General features: G+C 45.3%; 1 protein-coding gene across 2 annotated transcripts in view; it reads right to left on the bottom strand.

Moving 5' to 3' along the window:
- The window catches only part of PUS7 (pseudouridine synthase 7), a 1198018-nt gene that overhangs the window by 512054 nt on the left and 664736 nt on the right, over positions 1-21228 (bottom strand). For both annotated transcript variants that reach the window (XM_069629126.1, XM_069629125.1), the window contains one exon: positions 7896-7957. In XM_069629126.1, the coding sequence (XP_069485227.1) occupies positions 7896-7957 (62 nt within the window). The remainder of the gene's footprint in view (positions 1-7895; positions 7958-21228) is intronic.

Genomic DNA, 21228 nt, shown 5'->3' with positions numbered 1-21228 from the left:
CAATTTATTTGATCTTGGATCGGACGCAATTTTTGGTGGTTCTTTTTTTGGGGCAATCTTTGTTGTTATCCTTTCCCTGCGCCTGCTGTTGAAGCATTATCGGATGATGGGTGCGTTGTTCTAACATCTTGGCACCACATTTTGCCTTTGTGAAGATTTTGTATTCTTTTGTCACTTTCAAGTGTGTCGTGGTGGATTAGTTTCCGACACGAACATTTGGCAATCGCACCAGAGATTCGACTCGCATTTTTGTTTTGTAAATTCCACGCTTTACACCCAGGGATTTCATTGTACGCAGCCACCTTCAACATCGACAGTAGATAACCTGATCACTTCATATCACTTACGTGTAACGGGCTGCTCAAGCACCTTTGTACAACTAACAACATTATTAGCATAACCAAGTAATAGTCAATTAGAAACCACCTTTTTCTCTTTCTGAACTACTTTCAACCAAAAACCCCTGAAGATCCGCCATACACCAGACGGTGAAACACGTGTTGGGTTCAGATTAAAAACGGTACAAACTCTAAAACAATTGTATTTGTGAAGCAACAATACTAAATTGAATGGAACCAAAACTGTGAAGTAACAAACTTCAATCTAAAATGCATTTTGGGAAAAGCTAAATTCTGTGATGCAACAGTATTTATTTTGAATGCAATTTATAATTTGAAAAAAACATTTCCTGTTTGGAATAAAATCAAGGCTAAAACCATAGAAAAATTATTTGGCCCAATTTATTATTGAAAAAGATCTTGAAACCATTATGTGAAAAAAAATTCTTTTTTTTGACTAAGCAAATAGACTTATTTGAATGCAGAGCGCAAAACACCTTAAGGTCTAAACAGACAATAGTGCATATGTGGCACAATCAGGCTATGTAGCACAACCAGTCAAAATGCAAAATATGGCTATCTGGCACAACCAGGCTATCTGGTACAATCAGGCTAAATGTGAAATATTTCCGCAACCTTTCTAGACGCAACCTCACACTCCCTCACCAGGGCACACGTGAGTGTATCCCCTATTGCACCCTTTGTAAAGTGTCAGAGATTGGATCCTGTTAGGGGAGAACAAGAACCCCGTTTTCAGGCTGGCATAGGTGGCCAACCAGGATTTTTAACAGAGCCAGTCCTGTCTCAGAGGTGGGGCGAGGGAGCTGGGAGGGCCGAGGACTTTGCCTCCTTGCATGTGCGTGTTGAATGAAAATGGTGCTACTGTCAATCACGCATTACCTTGCTGACCCGATGCTAGCATGTGACAAGCCTGCACAGCAACCGCCCAGGAATGCAATAAGTGGAATTGAAAGACCGGCGGTCCAAGCAAAACCTCCAAATACACAGCACTTGGTGAAGAGTCAACAAGACTCTCAGCAGCACTTATGGAAGACAGACCAACGTGAATGCTACATTATCCAAAGCTACCAACAAACTTTGAAAGATGTACAAGGAAAGGGGGTGCAGCTAAATGTGGTTCATCAAGTATCACAACTCAAAAACCAACCCCAGGGTGAAGGAACAGAGATTGGCCTCTAGGGTCAAGTAAGGCACCTAACCAATGAAGGGGAGAGGGAATACTAGCAAAGTAAAAAAGTCAGGCCAAAAAGAAACAGAGTGAGTGAGGGGTGTTCTGGTGAGGCCAGGAGGAACGAAGGGGCGGTGGACCAAGAGATCAAGTGGAAGACCGAGTGGAGCAGAACCTTAAGGAAACTGACAGATTGTTAAATGTGAGGCGGTGCTAGTGAGACAAAGTGGTGCCAAATAGTGAGAGCAAGGCTGCATGTGAGTGTTTGGGGTAGTGAGAGTGGGAAGAAATAGGTGTAGCGCGAAAGGGTTAAGTGAGAGGGATTAGGTGTATAGTGAAGAGGGAAGAGAGTGAGTGTATAGTGAGGAGAGAGTGAGGGAGTAGAGTGTGGGGAAAGAAATTAAGTGTTACTCACCGGAGTGACTAACATACTCCTAGTCCATAGTCTCCTTTCCTCCATCCTGTATGGGTGTCTCTCACGAGGGACTGGAACAGAATTTCTTTTTATCACCAGAAAAAGACATCTCCCCTTTAAATGTACTGGTGCATGGGGGCGCCCCTCCCTTAACCCCGCCCACCGGTGCCACACCTCAGTCCCCCTTTTTGACGCGTCAGCTGTATTACACTTTAACAACCTCACAGGTCTTATTATAGGGGGATGATGGATGGTGGGACGTATGGAGGAAAGAGGACAATGGATTAGGAGTATTTTAGTCAATACAGCGAGTAACACTTAATTACTCCTACGTCTTATCCCCTTTCCTCCATCCTGTATGGGCGATTACAACCGACAATGCCATGGGGAGGAGAGCCTGACCCAATAAGCAAATAGATTACAAAGCACCGCTTGGCCGAAGGCTGCATCAGCCTTGGCACTGGTATGCAAAAGCCAAAAGGAGTGGCCCACGTTGCCACTCTGCTTATCACCTGCCAGGGAACATGGCGCTGGAATGTGATTGCTGTCGCCTTAGCTCTTACCGCATGCATGCCCTGTGGCGGGTCCTTGCACTGCACCTTGTATGCCTTCGGGATCGCCACCGGTATACATTGCGCTATGGATGCCTTGGAGTTCTGCTGCCAGGGTCGGGAGCCTCTAATCTTACAAACAGAGCGTCCGTCTTGCAGATGCTCTTCATTCTGTCCAAATAGAATTTCAACGCCCTCCTAACATCTAGGCAGTGGAGCGTCTTTTCTGCATCCTCCTGGTGGTCCGAGAAGAATGTGGGAGCACAGTCTCCTCATTGATATGGAAGGATGATATCACATACGGGAGAAACGTATGGGCGTGCGGAACACGACCTGGTCTTTTTGAAATCTAGTGTACGGCTCTGAGGCAACGAACGCCTGGATCTTGGTCACTTTGCGAGCAGATGTAAGCCCAACCACAAGGGCTGTCTTTAGAGTGACCAACTTAATGTCTGCCATGGGTTCAAATGGTTTGTGCACTATAGCGCTCAGGACTACATTCAGGTCCCAAACGGGATGCGGGTGCTTGACCAGTGGGGTACAGCCTGGTCAACCCCGTCAGGTGTCTTTACTAGAGGATTGTCCCAAGACAAGAGAGTCGTAGTTCCTATACGCATCGATCACAGCCAGGTACGTTCTGCAGGTATCCACCTGGATGCCAGACCTGGCGAGATAGGCAGAGAATTATAAGACTTGGTTGATGGTGCATGCCGATGGGTTCACCCTGTGTTCCTTAGCCCAAAAGCAGAATCTTGTCCATTTACTTTTGTACTGTTTGCGTGTAGCCTGACTCCTGGCATTTTGAATGATCTCCAGATTGTAACTGGACAGCTGAAGGTGCTGGAGCATTAGCTGCTCAGGAACCAGACCACTAGGGCTAGCCTCTCTGGAGAGGGGTGTAGCACAGCGCCTCTCTGCTGTGCTAGTACAAGGGGGAGTAGAATTTTTGGCTGCAGTGACATCTGCCACAGGTCGAGAACCCGGGCTGAGCCGACAGCGAGGCACCACAAGGATAATCCTGAGGTTCTTGGAGTTCCTGATCTTGCTCACTACCTTATGCACTAATGGTGTGGGTGGGAATGCAGGTTTATAATGACTTTTTCGAATGCCATATTTTCGAAATGCCATTTTGTCGGCACAAAATTGCTGGAAAAAACATTTCAATTTTTTTTGTTTTTTAAATGGGGAGTCCCCCCCAAACCCCTGTTTTTTTTACTTACGAAACAAAAAAAACAAAATAAAAAATACATTTGAAAAAGAAATTTTCCAAATTGTTTTCCACAAAATGGTATTTCGAAAATATGACAGGATACTGGGAATGCATATGGCCACATCCCGTCCCATGGTATTTGGAGCACGTCCCCTAGAGGATGCAAATTGCTGACACGTCCGATTTTGTGCTGTCGCAAACAAGTCTGTTGTTGGGTGCCCCCATCTGCTGAACATTTACTGGAGGACTCTCCCGTTCAATTACCACTCGTAATTGTCAGCGGCAAGGCGATTGAGCCAGTCTGCTTCCAGGTTGGATTCTCCCAGAAGATGAACCGCCGAGAGGCAAACTCCCTGGCTGCTGACCCATTCCCAGATTTCCATGGTCACTGCGCACATTTGTGGTGATGGATATGGTGCCCTCCCGTTTGTTGATATGGAACATGCAGGTTGTGTTGTCTGTCTGGATGCACACCGACCTGCCCTTGATGGTCAGTTGAAAAGACCTGTGGCAATGGTGTACTCTAATGGGGGGTGGACGGAAGGGGCTGCCCACCAGAATGCTCTCTTCCTGATGCCACCATCCGAGGTCATGGTCCAGGTGTTGTGGGGTGTGGACCAGGGCCCCCTGATGACCAGATTCGTGATCCCAAGAATCAGCGAAAAGCAACTGGAGCCACCTCCTGAGGAGCCTGGTGTAGGAGACCGCAAGGAGACATGCTGCTAGTACGCCCAGAAGGTGTTTAAACCCACCAGGCTGGGTCGGTTGACCATCTACGGAAGTGGAAGACTGCCGCTCGAATCGCTGTCACCTTATCCCCCCCGTGGGGTAAATCCTTGGCTGCTGTGTGTCAGACACCAGACCAAGAAACACTAGCACCTGCATAGGATTGAGCTGAGACTTTTGGTAGTTGATCGAGACACCCAGGCTGAATAGGGTAGAAATTAGCCTGTCCGCTGAGTCCCAAACCTGCTCTGGAGAAGTATCCCTGACTAGCCAGTCGTCGAGGTACGGGTAAACATGCAGCCCCTCCGACTTGAGGAGAGCCGCCACTGCATTCATGAGCCTTGTGAAGACTCTCAGAGCAGAGTTTAGCCCAAAGGGCAGAACGTACTGAAAATGCAGGCCCATAACCCAGAACCCGAGGAAGGCCCAGTGAGGCTGCACAATGGGAACGTGTAGATACGCGTCCTTCAGGACCAGGGAAAACATCCTGTCTCCCCCACACAGTGTCTCGGCAATGAGCGCTGACGTCACCATCTTTAACTTCTGCAAAGGTAGGTAAAGATTCAGGGTAGACAGATCCAACACCACTCGCAGGCTCGCCTGGTTCTTCTTCTGGATAGCAAAGAAAGATGCAGGAGTAAAAGCCCTGCCCCTGCTAGGAGGGGCGGGGGGGGGACCTGCTCTACCGCTCTCTACAAGGGAGCAAATCTCTGATAGCAGAGACAGTGTTCCGATCTGTGGGATGGGAGGACAGGGGACGACAGAGGGGTAGGGGGAGGGGGGGGAAGAGGTAGCTGGAATCCCCAGGACACCACTGAGATGACCCAGACCAGTGTTGCTGGAGCCTCAGTACTGGGGTGCTGTGGAGGTAGAGACAGAGGAGGAGGCATGGGCTGTGTTGTCGTGGGTTGAGGCGAAGCGGCCTGAGGCAACATGTCCTTAATAATGCCCCTGAGAATTGAGCCCCTTTGAGGGGACCGCATGAGTGACATGAATTTGTCAAAAAAATCTGTCCTCACAGGTTGGCTGTGAGCGGTCTTGCGCAGGAGGTGGGGCAAATATGCCAGCTGTCTCCCCATACCCTGCCCGTATATGGTCACATTGCACCCAGACACAGAGATGTTGGGATAAGATGTGGACCAGGTGACAGGGGTCAGTGGTACCCAGTCTTTCCTCGGAACAAAACTTCTTTGTTGATCGCCTGGCTGACAGGCCTCCGCGCCCGCCTGCTAAGGCTTTCCGCCTTTGCTTCCCGGGAGTGGCAGCCATTTTGTCTCAAGCCGCCGCCATTTTGTCCATGCCTTGGGCACGTGGACCTGTAGCCCGCATGATCCCGGGCTTGGCCCGATTGCTTGACTGCACGGGCTTTGCCCTGCCCTGCACCTCAGGTGTACACCCGGTATGCTGTGAGCCCTCGGCCTCCTGGCCGATACTGCTGGCTCTGCGTGAATGCATCCCCACGCGCAAGGACCCGGTATCAGGGCGATGCCCCCCTGGGATGGGTCCCGGTGGTAGTAGAGCTCACAGGCCCCTGGCCTGCAGGACCGGTGGGGCCTTTGGGACCCCTTGGCCGCGAGGCTGGTAGTTGCATGAGCCCTGGTGCTCCCTGAACCGGTGCAAGGGAAAGAGTCGCCTCTGCAGGGTGCCTTGGAGAATAATGCACCTACCTTCTGTGTGTTCCTCCATGCGCAGTCCTTGATGTTCTGAGGAGGAGTCCTGCTGAAGAGTTCCCTCCAACGCTCGAGCCAGGGCTTAAGGGACCTAGGCGTGAGGGAGTCGCACGCGGTGCATCGGTCCTAACCGTGGTCCTCACAAGGGCATCAGAGACCGAGTGCGTGGGTATCTGCTGTAGGGAAGGAACCGTCACACAACAGAAACCTGCTTAAGCTGATAAGCGCCGGGGACACAGCTAGGACATCAGTGTCAAGTCTGAAATAGAAAAAAAGAAAAGATACCGTGGAAAGAGCATGGAATTACAAGGCTAGGCCTCACCAAGGAGCGGTCCGTTCCAGTCGACGTGGAAAAGGTGACAGAGGTGTGGTGCCGGTGGGTGGGGTTAAGGAGGCCCACGCTACCAAGACCGCGCCCCCACGTGCCAGTAAATTTAAAAGGGAAATGTCTTTCTGGTGGAAAAGAGGTTCCGTCCCTTCCAAGGGACACCCATACAGGATGGAGGAAAGGGGATGGGACGTAGGAGTATGAGAGTTACGTGTAGAGTGAGAGGGGAGAGTAGGAAGGATTAGGAGTGAGGAGACAGGAGAGAGTGTAGAGGAAGGAGAAAGCAAAACGAAAATGCTTGAACATCGGCAAAACAGACTAGAGAAGCGGATGTAGATTGGAGCAGGAGAAGTACACGGAAACGGATAAGAGCAGAAGAGTGAGCATAAAACATCAGTGAAAGAAGAGAGAAGCTAGGTTCTTGTGGAGGCACACTTCTGAGAATACAACCCTTTGCAATCTGATCAGAGGAGTATTAGGGAACTCCTTAGAAGAAGCCCAGAGAGGCAGATCGAGAAGGCTACATCCTTTAGGCCATCACCACAACCAGCCTTTAGAAAATGGGTTATCAATGCTAGTGACCAAACTAGGATTTAGGGACGCCTGGGCTAGGAAGGTGGGAGCCCACTGAAAGATAAGAAAGGGGCTCCCGCTATAGTACCCCCAGCCCTGGGTGATACATTACCAGCATGAATACCTTGACTTGTTGTTCAGAAATAACCTTCAATCATACACAATATAACTCTGGCAGTTTTGTACGGCCATCTGTGACACCTCATTCCATGTTCTCCAACTCCCACCTTTGCTGGGAGCCCTTACATTTTCTCCTGTCTGTCCTCCGATACCCTCTTATTCCTACTCGTATCTACTCTTGCGCACCCTCTCTCAATGGCTTCCTCCATTGCTCTGTTCTCATTCTCTTGCACACCTGCAGCCATGGTTACATCCTACCTTTAAACTTTTTGGTCTCCTTGCACCCTGATGCCTATAAATGCACAATACAAAGAACAGCAGCAAACGCCAAAACTATTGGCTGTGCCAATGCTTGTTCAAGTCTGTGGCCCATTCTGAACAATACCGGAGTAGGGGGCGGGGTAGAGCAGGCCAAAAGTGGGTGCTGCTAGCAGCACACTCGGGCGCAGCAACACAATTTATATTAGAGTGATGCGAAAATCATTAATGTTTGTGAAGTCTGTCAAGTGCCGATAGTGCAGACAGTTGCGCAACTGGCCCACAAAGTACAGATAAACTAATTTGGGCTCCTCCCATTGTGAAATGACACATATCCAGTGTGCACATCAATTAAGATGTATTTGGCATGATGAGGGAACACTCACTTTACTAGGAACAGAAAAAGCATCCACAATGGATTGTGTTCCCATATATTCAATCCATTGTTTGTTCAACCAACGATACGCATGAATCGCATTTTAGAAGAACTTGATAGTTTCTAAGTCGTTTTATTTACCTCCAGGCCTCGGTTTTAAGATTAAATCCATGACTTCACTCCAATTGTTTTGAAGAATGGCTCTGAAAAAAACAAAAACAAAAAAAATCAAGTTCATTTGGGATCCATCTATGACTCCTTGGAGTAAGGGGAGGCAGCGCTGCTTACATTTTAAAATCAAAGACCATTAGATTAACATTGGATGTGGCGTGACCCCAAATCCACCCTTTTCTTCTTCCACCCCTTATACTTCCTAAAAATACAAGTACATTTGGGGCAGTGACACTAAACAACTGTCAATGTTAAATAAATCAGTCGGATTTGGAGAATCTTACAAGAAGTTTAAGGAAGTGTAAAGTAAAATATGCACTATTCAACCCATTTGGCCAGTGGCATTGGTGCATACAGAATTTAAAGACCAGATATTGGAAATGCAAATTTAAAGACCACTATAAAAGACAACTTGAACTAATTATGCCTCACTGTTTGCTCTCTGGCACCGCTCAAGCTAATGTGCAGCCCAGACCCAGCAGATGGGACCAACAACTTATGACGGCATCCAAGCCTAAGTTGATACCTGCCAATACCAACACCACTTCAACGCTTAGCAATCTTACTGAACCCAATGATGCATTGAGCCATACTATTCTCTCATTATCACACCACACCCCAGAAGACACTCAGACTACCACCATCAGTGAAACCACCACCAAGGGCGGTCTCATAAATGCTAGATCACTCCTAGCACATGCCCTGGACATATCTGACCTCATAACTACAAACCATCTTGACCTCCTAGCGGTCACAGAAACCTGGCTACACCCCGCAGCTAGCCCTGCACTCTCATTAGCCATACCGGAAGGATTAACCATTTACAGAAAAGATAGCACCACCGCCAAAGGAGATAGAGTGGCCCTGATCGCTAAATGTAACATTTCCATCAAAGAATCGCCTGACCAAGCTTTTCCCTCTGGGGAACTCCTCTCAAACTATTCTACCCTAACACCGCAACCACCACCATTCACATCATATACAGACCACCAGGTCCTCTACAAACCTTTGATGAGGATATAACTCCACTCCTCTCAAGAAACACAAAACCATCCACATGAATCATCATTCTAGGCGATTTCAAGCTTGGCCTCTATGACAGCCTAGATCCCAATGTCACGATCATTCAAAACACAATGGCCGCTCTTGGACTTACTCAACGCATTGAACAAACTACCCATAACAAAGGCTGCACCTTAGACTGGCTTTCCGACCTAAATGTATCAACCAGCATTACAGCTAATTCCCCTTGCCCCTAGTAAGACCATAACATCATCACATTCACTATCCCTAGACAAACCCAACCCAAAACTGTTCCACACTTAACCCCAGCTATCCATGCAAGAAACATGCATAACATCAAACACACAAACCTACTCCCTCTATTAGGCCCCATCACTGAAGGTACCTACCCCTGTGCCAACCCATCAGCCATGGTAGAGATCTACAACACTACTATCCTCCAAGCCATCGACAAAATTGCCCCACTCAAACACTGCAAACCAAAACAGACAGCTCACCTGAACTCCTGGTTCACACCTGACCTCAAGAATCTTAGATCTAATAAACGTGTCGCTGAATCAATTTGGAAAGCCTCACCATCGATTCACAACAGGGAACCATTCATCTCCTATGCTAAAAAATACAAACAAGCTAACTGCTAGCTAAAAGCGCCACATACAATGAGCGCATAGCAAATGCAAAATCTGACAGCAAGGAACTATTCTCCATCCTGAGGGAACTTGAGTCTCCTACCAGCCGACCTGACACGTATCAGAAAGACGAAACTTGGTGGGCTAACATATAGCATGCACTCTTGGATAAAACAGCTATGCTCCAAAACAAAATCACTAACAAAAAAGACAAGTTAACATTACAAGTCATAAACACCGACCCGCCAGTCAAAAGAAAGCCTTTACCACCCCCCCTTCGAATTTAGGCCAGTTTCCACTAATGAGGTCATTAAAATCATCTCCAGTTTAAAACCGTCAAAGCAAAATATGCCCTGCCCCAGTCATCAAAGACTGTTAAAGAACTTGCAACATTCATCACGTCTCTCATCCATAACTCCTTCACACAAGGTACAGTCCCCAAGAATCTGAAAGAAGCATGGGTCCCCTCACTTCTAAAAAAAAAAAAACCCATCCCTTGACCCCAGCATCCCGACTAATTACTGTCCCATCACGACTGTCTCCTTCCTCCTGCAAATCCTTGACCGCGCTGCATACCTCCCGATTCAGGAACACCTGGAAAATAATTTCCTGGGCCTACGCCAATCAGGCGTCTGACCTGGACACGGAAACAGCACTTCCTGACCTAAAAAAACAAATGGACACCATAATTGACATCAGGAATTTAGCCATACTACTCCTCCTATACCTCTCTGCAGCATTTGACTTAGTAAATCACAAAATACTATGCCACCACTTGGACAGTGCCGAACACTTTACACCCAATGCCATTGCCTGGATAAATCATTCCTCTGAGCCTGCAATGGGAGTTTTGTTCAAACCTAGCTAACGTCACCCCTGCCCCCGTTCCTTGTGGGGTACCTCAAGGATCTTGCGTGTCACCAACGCTTTACAACATATTCACCAAGCTGCTATTTGACCGCCTTGATGAACGTGGAGTATCCTATACAAACTACATGGACGATATACAAATTCTAATCCACCTAACCAGAGACTACAACACAGACTCTACTATCCTCAATGACATCTACCTGATGATCCAATCTTGGATGGCCCAACATGAACTTTGTCTAAATGATGACAAAATGGAGTTCCTCCTGGTCGGCACCCAAGCACCCTCAAACAACGTGACCCCAAATACAAGCACTTCATAATGGATGGAAACACCATTACCGTCTCTAAAGAAGTTAATACGCTGAGTGTTTATTTGGATTCCTCCTTAACCTTCTTCAGACAAGTTAACTTCATAATCTCATCAGCAGTTTATACTGCCAAACTCATTAACGCTTGCAGACCCTACTTATCAACAGACAGTTGCCTAACCTTAGCAAGAGCCCTCATTCTGTCAAAATTCGACTATTGTAATATCCTCCTGGCTGGCAATGGGACTAGCAGCATCAAGAAGCTACAGGTCACTGAAAACAATGCCTTACAAGCAGCCCTAAACATACCAAGAAGAGAAAATATCCCTGAAATTAGACGCAAAGTGCGCTGGCTACTAGTTCAGGACTGAATCAAATTCAAAACAATGGCAATCACCCACAAATGCCTCATCAACATAGCTCCTAAATATCTTATCAACCTGCTCACTCTAACCCAAACCATCAAGCCCACACGTACCGCTTCAGCCTTCCTTCTCTCTGTTCCGAAATTAAAAAGAACCAAGGCTTGGGGACGCAGCTTCCCAGTGGTGGCAGCCAAAGGCTGGAACGCCTTACCTCTAGAGATTAGAGCCGACCCTTCCCACACCTCATTCCGCAGAAAACGTAAGGCCTGGTTCTTCACCTCCAATGTGTAGCCCTCTTCGCGTCAATGCTTACAGTATCATCCCTAAACAATATGCTTCTGTAAATACATCTTCTCTACTTCATTTGATAGCTACTTATGTGAATAAGATTGCACATGTACATATTATTGATTATTTACCTACGGGAACAATGTATCTGTAAATATGTTATGTCTGTAAATAAATAAACAAGTAATGCAGACTAGAGTTAACTCTCCTGGAGAATTCAATGCTTATCATGTGCCCGTGGCTGACATTTTCCCCATGGGATGCTCAACACTTTGATACAGTGCTGCAATTTCACTCTGCATGATGGGACCTGTATGTCCATCCTACTGTGAGAAAAATAATAATTGGGTACTCACTTTTATTTGATGATGGGGGTGTCAGATCTGTACTCTGGGGAGAGTTAAATAATGAAGAAAAAAAGGAACACAGATCGACTACCCCTCTCTAGATTCTAGAGAGTAGGAATGCTTACAATAAGGGTAAACAAAAAAGAAAAAGAATTACTAAATGAGAGGAGGGGAAACGTCCAAAGAATAGTGCAACTAAGTATACACATGAAAGATGTAGATCTTCCTTTTTTCAAAAGAAAAAAAAAAGAGGACGCCTTGTATTTTGGAACATCCACTAAAACAAAGGCTGGAAATCTTTGTATGCTTATAAACAGCTGTGACATTGAAAATACTTAAGTGTAAAACGTTTAACACCAAATACAAAATTAAATTGATTAAAGCAGCAACCAAACGAGAGGAAACTAAAAACAGCCTCATGTTTTTTTTTCATGTGACAGCAAAGGCACGAGGCCAAGCTCAGTAAATGGCAAATTGACTTCTCAGATGTCCCAAACACAATAGAGTGGACAACAGGTCAGTGATTGGGTTGATTTCCAAAAAATTGAGACATCACCTTAAAAATACAGGTCATACAGGAGCTCCAGGAGGCGCTCGGTATAGGCTCGCTTTCAGTCTTCCTGTATTTGAGACTCAAAGGGGTAATGACAAGGTCTTACCCCATTTGAAACGATCCTTGATCGATGTACGGGCTCCAGTGGCCTGATAAGTGCTATGTACTCGGCTCTGATCGAGGCCGATATTTCCCCCTCCTTGGCGCTTAAGAGCAGATGGGAAGCAGATATGGGCAGACAAATCTCGCAAAAACTGTGGCTACAAATCTGCAGACGAACTGCAAAATCCTCTATTTATTTTTTATTTATTTATTTATTACATTTGTTATACGCCCAGACCCGGGGGTATCACGGCGTAGTTACAGACAACGGGGGAATGCAATCTTAGAGAGTACACAGAGGAAAACACAGGAATAACAGTCAGTAATATACAATAATATGCGAGGCAGTCAAGAATATACAGCAAAATGCAAAGCAGTCAGATATGTACAGTTAATTGGAGCGGATTAGTGCCCAATTCAGTTAGAACTTATTGAAGAGCCAAGTCTTCAGGAAGCTTTTGAATTTAGGGTAGGAGGTTTCGTTCATAATGTGGGTAGGTAGCGCGTTCCAGTGTCTAGGTGCCAGTGTTTTGAAGCTACTACCCCCTGCTTTCTCTCTTTTGTATCTGGGGGTTTCGAGGTATGAGTTTTTGTTGGACCTGAGAAGTCTAGTCTGGGGCTTCATTGTGACTGTATTGTTGAGGTATTTGGGTGCTTTGTTTGTCCTGCATTTGTAGGTGATGCTCAGGGTTTTAAATAGAATTCTGGCTTGGATGGGGAGCCAGTGGTGGTCTCTTCTGGTGTTGGAAATGTGTTCAGATTTTTTGATGCCTAAGGCTGCTCTAAGGGCTTTGTTCTGCATGAGTTGGAGTTTAGCTAAGTTGGTTTTGGACGTGCCCAGGAAGAGGATGTTACAATAGTCTAGCTTAGACAGTATGAGTGCTCTGGCTAGTGTAACACAGTTTTTGGCTGAGAGGAATTTACGGCTAAGGGAGATGAGTTTGGAGGTGTAGGAGGTGGACGAGGCTAATGTGTTTACTTGTTTAGTCATGGATAGTGTTGCGTCTAAGTAGACGCCCAGGGTCTTGACTTGTTGAAGAACAGGGATTGTGGTTCCATCGATGGTGAATGATTTGAAGGCAGGCTCAAGGGTGTTGATTTTGCTGGAAGAGCCTAGTATGAGGAGCTCTGTTTTATCGTCATTGAGACAAAGGCTGTTATTGGCCATCCAGTTTTGGATAAGTGAGTAGATTTGGTTAACCAAAAGGGAGTCTTGTTTGTGATTGCCTGAGAGAGGAATGAGGATTTGGGTGTCATCGGCGAAGTTAGTATAGATGACACCCATGGCATCCAGGGCTGCAAATAATAGCTTGGTGTAGGCATTATACAGTGTGGGGGATAGGCAGGAGCCTTGCGGCACACCTGCTGGGACAGGCATTGGGTCTGCTGATTCTTTGCCGATGGACACTCTGGAGGTCCTATCAGCCAAGAATGATTTGATCCAGTTGGTAGCGCTCTGAGCTAGGTTGAAGTTGTTTGCTAGAGTGTTGCAGAGTTTGTCGTGGTCGACCAAGTCGAAGGCCGCTGAGAGGTCCAGGAGCATCAGCAGACAGAGTTTGCCTGCTTCTTTAGTGGCATCCATTTGGATCTTCAGATCAAGGAGGGCTGTCTCTGTGCTATGGTTGGGGCGGAATCCTGACTGGCGGTCTCCTAATAGTTGATGTTGTTCCAAATGGTTCTGAATTTGGCAATAGGCTATTTTGTCAATTATTTTTAGGAGAAATGGGACCGTTGTAATAGGTCGGTAATTAGTGGGTATTGAGGGGTCCAGGGTTGTTTTTTTTAGGAGAGGTGTCACCCAGGCTTTTTTAATACTGGTGGGGACTGTGTTTGTGAGGAAAGAGGCATTGATGAATTCGGTAATTATGGGTGTGAGGGTGGGGGCACAGAGTTTTACTAGATGGGAGGGGAATTGGTCTTCTTTGCAGTTGGAAGCTTTGAGTTTCATTATGGCGTCAAGTACTTCTTTGTTAGACACTGGTGTAAATTGGAATGGGGGGCCAGTAGTGGCATTTGGTGTAGTCGTTGATATAGTGGGTGGAGTTTTGTCAGCTAGGAGCGTTTTTTTATTATCAATTTTGTTTTGTAGTAGGAGAATTTTAGATGAGAGTGCGCTTTGTATAGTGGTGCACCAGTCTTTGCTAGCGTTAGAAGGTGCTGAAGTTTGACAGGGGTTTTCAAGCTCTCTAAGGATGGTAAACAGTTCTTTGCTGTCGGAGGACGCATTAGTAATGCGGAGGTTGAAGGCATTGGCTTTTTGAGAGATTATAGCTGATTTATATATTTTGTTAGCTTCAGCGAAGGCTAGTGCCGATTCTGGGGTATTGTTTTTCTTATGGAGATGTTCAAGAGATCTTTTAGTGCGTCTTAAGGCTACAAGTTCCTCATTAAACCAAAAACAGGAACGTTTGTCAGGTCTACGGGTTTTGGTGGTGATGGGAGCAAGTAGGTCAATAGTTTGGGTAAGGCATTGTTGGTATTGTTCAGCTAGATAGGAAGGGTTGTTAGTGCCTGAAACCGTAAGGGCAAGGGCAGCACTCAGGACAGGAGTGAGTTTGTCGGAGGAGAGTTTTTTGATATTTCTAGTTTCGAATGCTTCTGGTTTTTTAGGGGTGATGTGCTCTGTACTGTCATTATCTATGGTGAAGTTAATTACATAGTGGTCTGACCAATTGACTGGGATGATGGAGTCAATGGTGATTGGAGAGTTGAGCGTGAGAAGCCAGTCTAGGGTTCTTCCTTTTGAGTGGGTAGGTTTATCTATCAGTTGTGCGAAGTGCATTTCTGACATGGCTGTATAGAATGTAGACGCTTCTGAGTCCAGGGGGTCGTCGTAGCCTAGATTAAAGTCACCGAGGACTATGCATTTAGTTTTAGGCTTGATGAGGGGCGTTAGGAGTAGCGGTATGTCCAAGTCAGGGTGTGTATTTTTGTTGGGTGATCTGTATACCACTAGCAAATTGGTGGTAGTTTTGGGGTTGGAGGTGTACTTCACTAGAAGGAGTTCATAGCCTTGTATCTGTTCTATTGGGCTAGCTCTGATTTCCAGAGTGGTTTTGGCTATTATTGCAACTCCACCTCCTTGGGTGTTTGACCTGTCTGTTCTAAAGATGCTGAATCCAGGGGGAATAGCAAGGGCTAGAGATGGTCCTGCTGCTGGATGGAGCCAGGTTTCAGTGACCACCAGCATGTCAAGGTGTTGGTCCTCAATAAGGTCATGGATGTCTATGGCATGGGCACCTAATGAGCGGGCATTGATGAGTGCGCTTTTGAGGGTGGAGGAGGGGGCAGGGGGTGGTGTGTTGTCTAAGATGGTGGAAGAATCAGTGGTTTTGTTATTGGATGGGTGTTTGAGTGGTGCGTTGTGGAGGCTTTTGTGTTGGAGATTAATGGGCGTGGTGTTTAGTTTGGTAGGTGTATTGGGTATGGTAGTAAGTGGGGTGGGTAGTAGGGGCATTTTAGTTCTAGACATGAGTCTATTGCCAGTATAAATTGCATGCTATAAAGTTATTGTACAGATGGCAGTAAGATCCGATCAGGCTCGCCAAGATGTATCAGGGGGTTAGCCCATACTGTTGGAGGGGTTGTGGGATGCGGGCTGATTATTGGCACATGTCGTGGGGGTGTGCAGTGGTCCAGACTTACTGGTCGGAGGTTATTAGCTGGATCAGGGACCTGGACAATGAAGGAAGGGTGCAGCAGCCAATGTTTATCCTGTTTGGTTTGATCGAAACGGGAGACAAAGTCGTAAAAGCACCTAGAATGGTATATGGTCTATTGATGGCTGCACGAGCCTGTCTCACTATGGTATGGAAGAGGCCCAAGCTCCCTAGTAAAACCGAGTGGCTTGGGGTCGCCCAAACTCTTACTGATGTCGAAAGTGCCTGGTCTGAGTTCAGAGCCAAACATGCCTTGTAAAGACAATGTGTGCAGAATATTGTTGTGACCTGTGTCAATATTGATAATGAACGATGATTCTCGTTGTGGCGGTTCCTTGGGCCATGTTATGTATCTTGGTCGGATATCAGATCTGTACTCGATGCTTTCTGGTGTTGTCTCACTGTTTCATGTTGTTTTTCAATCCCGTACTTGGAGGTATTAGAGGGGGGGAGGGGAAGAGTGAGACTGGGTTTTACAGATCTTATTTGCTATACTGTTCGATTCTTAAGAATTATTACACATGCCATACGAAGACGGTATTCACCTTACATGCTTTTTCTAATATCTTATTGACAAATTCTGTATGTAAGTGATTGTTGAATCTGTATAAAATCAATAAATTTTGAATTTAAAAAAAAAAAAAATACAGGTCATTTTGACACTTTAAGATACAAACTTGTATACTTAAAATGGAGTTTTTTTACATTGTTTTTAGATCAGAAGATCTACCACGGGGGAATGAAATTGATTTTCCTGATTGTACTGCTGTGTCTTGAAGATTGTCTAATAAATGATTTGAGTGACAGCACTTAAGAGGGTGTAGTCCACACAAGAAGGGCCAAAACATGTCGACCAGTTAGGGATTCAAACACATGATTTTCCCCTATCTCTTTTTATGACACAACCAAATGATAAGAAAAGTTAAATTAAGATTTAGCTGCCCCATTGTTTGAAAGTGGTGAGAGTGGAATAGGATGTATATTCTTTTTATAATGTTTTTAAAAAAAGATAAAGAGTATTGTTACAAAATACTTTTAAAATAGAAGTGTGTCAAGGTGAAACTGGGTGATTAATCTACCAAAGTCGATCTGTCTTACTTTTTTCTTCATCCTACTGTGAGAAATTCAAAACTATAGGTTCCAAAAAAAATGCTAAATGAATAGCGGGACTGGCTTAAGGTAACCATTCCTTAAACATGGACATAGGTTTTCATCAGTTGAGATGGTTTTGTATGCTGGTTTCTAATGTAATGTGGCGAGGTTAGTTGCATCTGGGCAGCGAGAGCAGCATTGGCAGTGTTTTCTACACTTTCAAGGAGCTTTTGCTCAAAAGCACAATCTGAACGTGTAGCGTTCGCAGAGTTGCTGTCTGCGCTTTCTCCAGCAGATGTCCGGCAGACGGGTGGCATTACTGCAGAGTTTCCCCTTCATCACACGGGTGAGCACCTGCATTAGTGTACTTGATCGATTGCATGCACAATCTAACTTCAATATGACTTGCAACTCGCAACTTGTACTTGTATCCGTTTCTGCTCGACCACTGACGACCTTACACGTATTATCATTTATTGACATTGCGCTAGCCTTGCTTGTGTTCAACGAGGGGCGACTGCGGGCCTAGTGCCTTTCTGCTGGCTGCCATAACCAGCACAGTAACAGGAGTGTCTTGAAAAAGGGGCAGAAGTGTACAAAAGGCATGCCTCCATACACTGTGTCACTGGATCTTGGGAGCTGAGCAGCGGAGGTGGAAAGCTAAAAGTGGTAAGCGACAGGAGGCGAAGAGGGAGGTCTGCCTTTGGCCCTACAACGGTGCTAGCTCCGGCACCCCCCGCTCCCCCCAAGGAACACTTGGACCATCCAGCTAATCGGTGACAGTCGGAAAGTTGGGGGAAGGGTGTGTAGAACTCTAACCAAAGAGAACACTAGGTGCATTTGTTGCTCAACACTTTCATAAGGGTCGATGGCATCCGCAGGGACTCACCCAGGATTGAGAAGCCAAAGATCATTAGCAAATATGGACACAACCTGGGATAATCCTAGAGAGATTAATGTCCCTGCCTAGGCCGAAATGCCTGGCCACTCGACGGTCGGGAGGGGTTCAAACTCTGAGGAGCAAATGGCTATTGAAATAATGCAGAATCTGGCCTAACCTACACAAAAAATGTCTGGGAAAACTCAAAAAGGTTGTAGCAGACGTCAAGCGAACAATCCAAACCATCAGAATGGCCTAAGGAACTATATGATAATGTTTGGGATGAGGTCACAGCTCATAACATCTGCCTTAGTGAAATAAGGATGAAATTGGAACATATGGTGTCACAGACTACTTCCTTTCTAGACCGTCTAAATGTCTGGGCGCATAAGGATCACACCAAACAGCCTATTATGACTGAGTGTAACTCTGCGTCAACATTTTTTTCTTTTTTTTTAATTTATAAAATTGTTTTGGTTGATAAATCAACCCTTTCAATATGATACAGTCATTACATAATTCCATGATCATTAACATTCTTCGTATAATTGTACATGTTTATACCATTTTTGGTGCACACCTTTTTTTGCATTTTTTTCAGTACATTAGAATCATCCCCATGAATAACTTATAGTAACTTAGAATTGCTGATAATATTTCTAAAACAAGACAAAGGAAAGTAAAACATTTTCACTTTTATACTACTACAACAGTTCATAGTTTAGGTTAAACTTTATATATTTTGTGTTCTAGGGAGTATCTTAGATTATCGGTTGTTTGGCTCTTTTGCATTTGACAAACATTACACCTTTTGTTCTTTTAAGAACTATTCACATAGAGTGTCATTTTTCGTTGTTAATCACACTCGCATCAGGTTCTAGTTTCAGCTCCTTGATGAGTTGTACAATATCAATGATTAATGATACTTTGTTCGCATTAAAGATCTTTTCCCACAGCTCTTCATTCGTGAGAAGTCCTTGATTTAAAAAATGTTTATGCAAGTATCTAGTTCTCATTTCAAATGTCTTGGGACATTCAGTAATCACATGTTGCATTGTTTCATTATAGTTGATATCCTTGCAGAACCTAGAAGCTAGATCTGTGATAGAATTCTTATTATATTTAGCAATAATTACTTTAGTCTGAGTTGAATTCATGCAAAGTCTTAAAAAGACATCTGCGTAGTTCCTGTCAGGAAATGAATTTAAATAGCTAGGTACCGTATTCCATTTTTTATCTAGGAAAACTCCCACCTTAAAGGCCTCATAGGTATTACATTTTTCTCTTGTTGAGATCCAATCCCACCTCCATAGTTTGCTTTTCGCTTTTTCAGGATTTTCTATTAAAAGGGTAACATTAATATCCACTTTAATCAATGTATTTGTGCAAATGTCTTTCCATTGACACAACGGTCCCCCTCCAGGTGTTTATGAGATTTTTCACAATCGGAAAGAGATTTTGAGAGTTGCATGTTGCCAGAAAAGACTTTCTGTATATCGATAGCATAGACCAAATTATCGTGGTGTATAATGAATGACCTAGCTCATATCTGATTATTGCTATTGGCATGCATTTGGGGACTGGCAACATGTGTTTCCAATAAATCCCTTCCACTCAATCCCAATTGATCTCAGGATTAGTTTTTGTGTGACTGCCATACGTAATTATGGGGACGACTTTTTGTAAATAAAAGATTCTAGCTGGTCTTAATGTAACTTTTCCAAATTTCCGTTGTAGAGCTTTGCCCTGGATTGCAAGGAGTTTCCTTCTAGCATCTATTCCCATTTTATATGGTAGACCTGCGGGATCTGCCTCAAAATATGGTCCCCTGAGGATACCTGGGCTTAAGGAAGGGGCCACTGAAGTCCAGTCCATTGAGGATCTTGAACACAGAAGGCCAGATGCCCAAGACTTAATGCCGGATGTGAACAATTTGCAGGGTCCTTCGGTAACAGTTATGCTGATGTTGGCAAAAATAAGAGTTGAGAAAAGGTTGGGAACAGACCAAAAAAGAAAATCTAAGAACATTCAATCTGGTTCCTGTAAATTTCGGAAACTCTGTGCAAACTACAGAAAAAGCGGCACAACGGGTGAAATCGATTGCAACTTTGTACCTAAAAAGTCCTTAAAACATAAGCCAAAATTGTCAAGGAGCACTGAAGTTGTCACAGACTTGGAGGAGGACTGAAGGCAGACTAAAAGTGATGGTAGCACTCAGACTAGGCCCCTGGGGGAGGACATGGGTGAGGGGATGGTTGATAACTCTGGGACTGCAAAGTTAGACGGTGGAACGGCCAAGGGCACACAGAACAACTAAAATCACCAAAAACTACACTTGCGACTGGAATAAGGCGGGGGCCCAGCCGAGATGAAATTACCTAAGTGCTCTCACAACCTGAAGGGAGGAGTCTTGGTCGGAAAGTGGCACAAATGGACAAAAGACCTAGTTCGGAAATTTTAGTCCTGACTTAACATCTCCACTGGGTAAACACCTCTGGGATAAACTCCTTCCAATTGGAAAAAAAGATTGGGGGCAGAACCAGCCGCTCTGTACTTGGAGAACCCTGGGCCTAAGACAGCCTACCATCACTACGAACAAAGATCCTAATTGGGTGGAGTGGGCAACTTGTTGCCCCCAAATTTGTGTTGCGAGGTGGGTGGGGACTGTCTGATAAAAATTGGGGACATCCAACACCAGGCCCACTAAGCGCATGATGACATTACACTAGGAGTAGTATCTCTGCCAAGAGTAGAACATGGTATTGCAGGTTGGGAACCAGATACACGAGTGTTGGAGAGCCAATCACAGCTGCCGTTGTGCAAATGCCAAAATTCCTCTCCAGTGTGCATATGGGACGATCAGAGATCAACAAGTTACTTACCCATGGTAACGTTCTTTCGACTGGATGTTCCTCCCACTTATTGCTTATCTTTGATATTTCCATATCCAGCTTGCTGCTTTGGAATTTTTTTTCACTAGAGGGCGCTGCGCGTCAATGACTGACGAGTCGATGTACATCGAAGGCCTCTGTCTCGATGTCGACGTCATCAGTGATATAAATGGTCACGCGCAGCGTCCGTTGCTTAGTTCCTTTTTGAAGAGTTAGGTATTGTGCAGAATAAAATGGTTACTACCCTTGAGGGAGCGCAGATTGCAATTATAAGGGAAGTTTTACTGCGGGGA

The sequence above is a fragment of the Ambystoma mexicanum genome, chromosome 12 (assembly GCF_040938575.1).
Source record: "Ambystoma mexicanum isolate Mex_15411 chromosome 12, UKY_AmexF1_1, whole genome shotgun sequence".
Lineage (NCBI taxonomy): Eukaryota > Metazoa > Chordata > Amphibia > Caudata > Ambystomatidae > Ambystoma > Ambystoma mexicanum.
The sequence above is the reverse complement of the archived record's forward strand: the minus strand, read 5'-3'. Positions and strand labels throughout refer to the sequence as shown.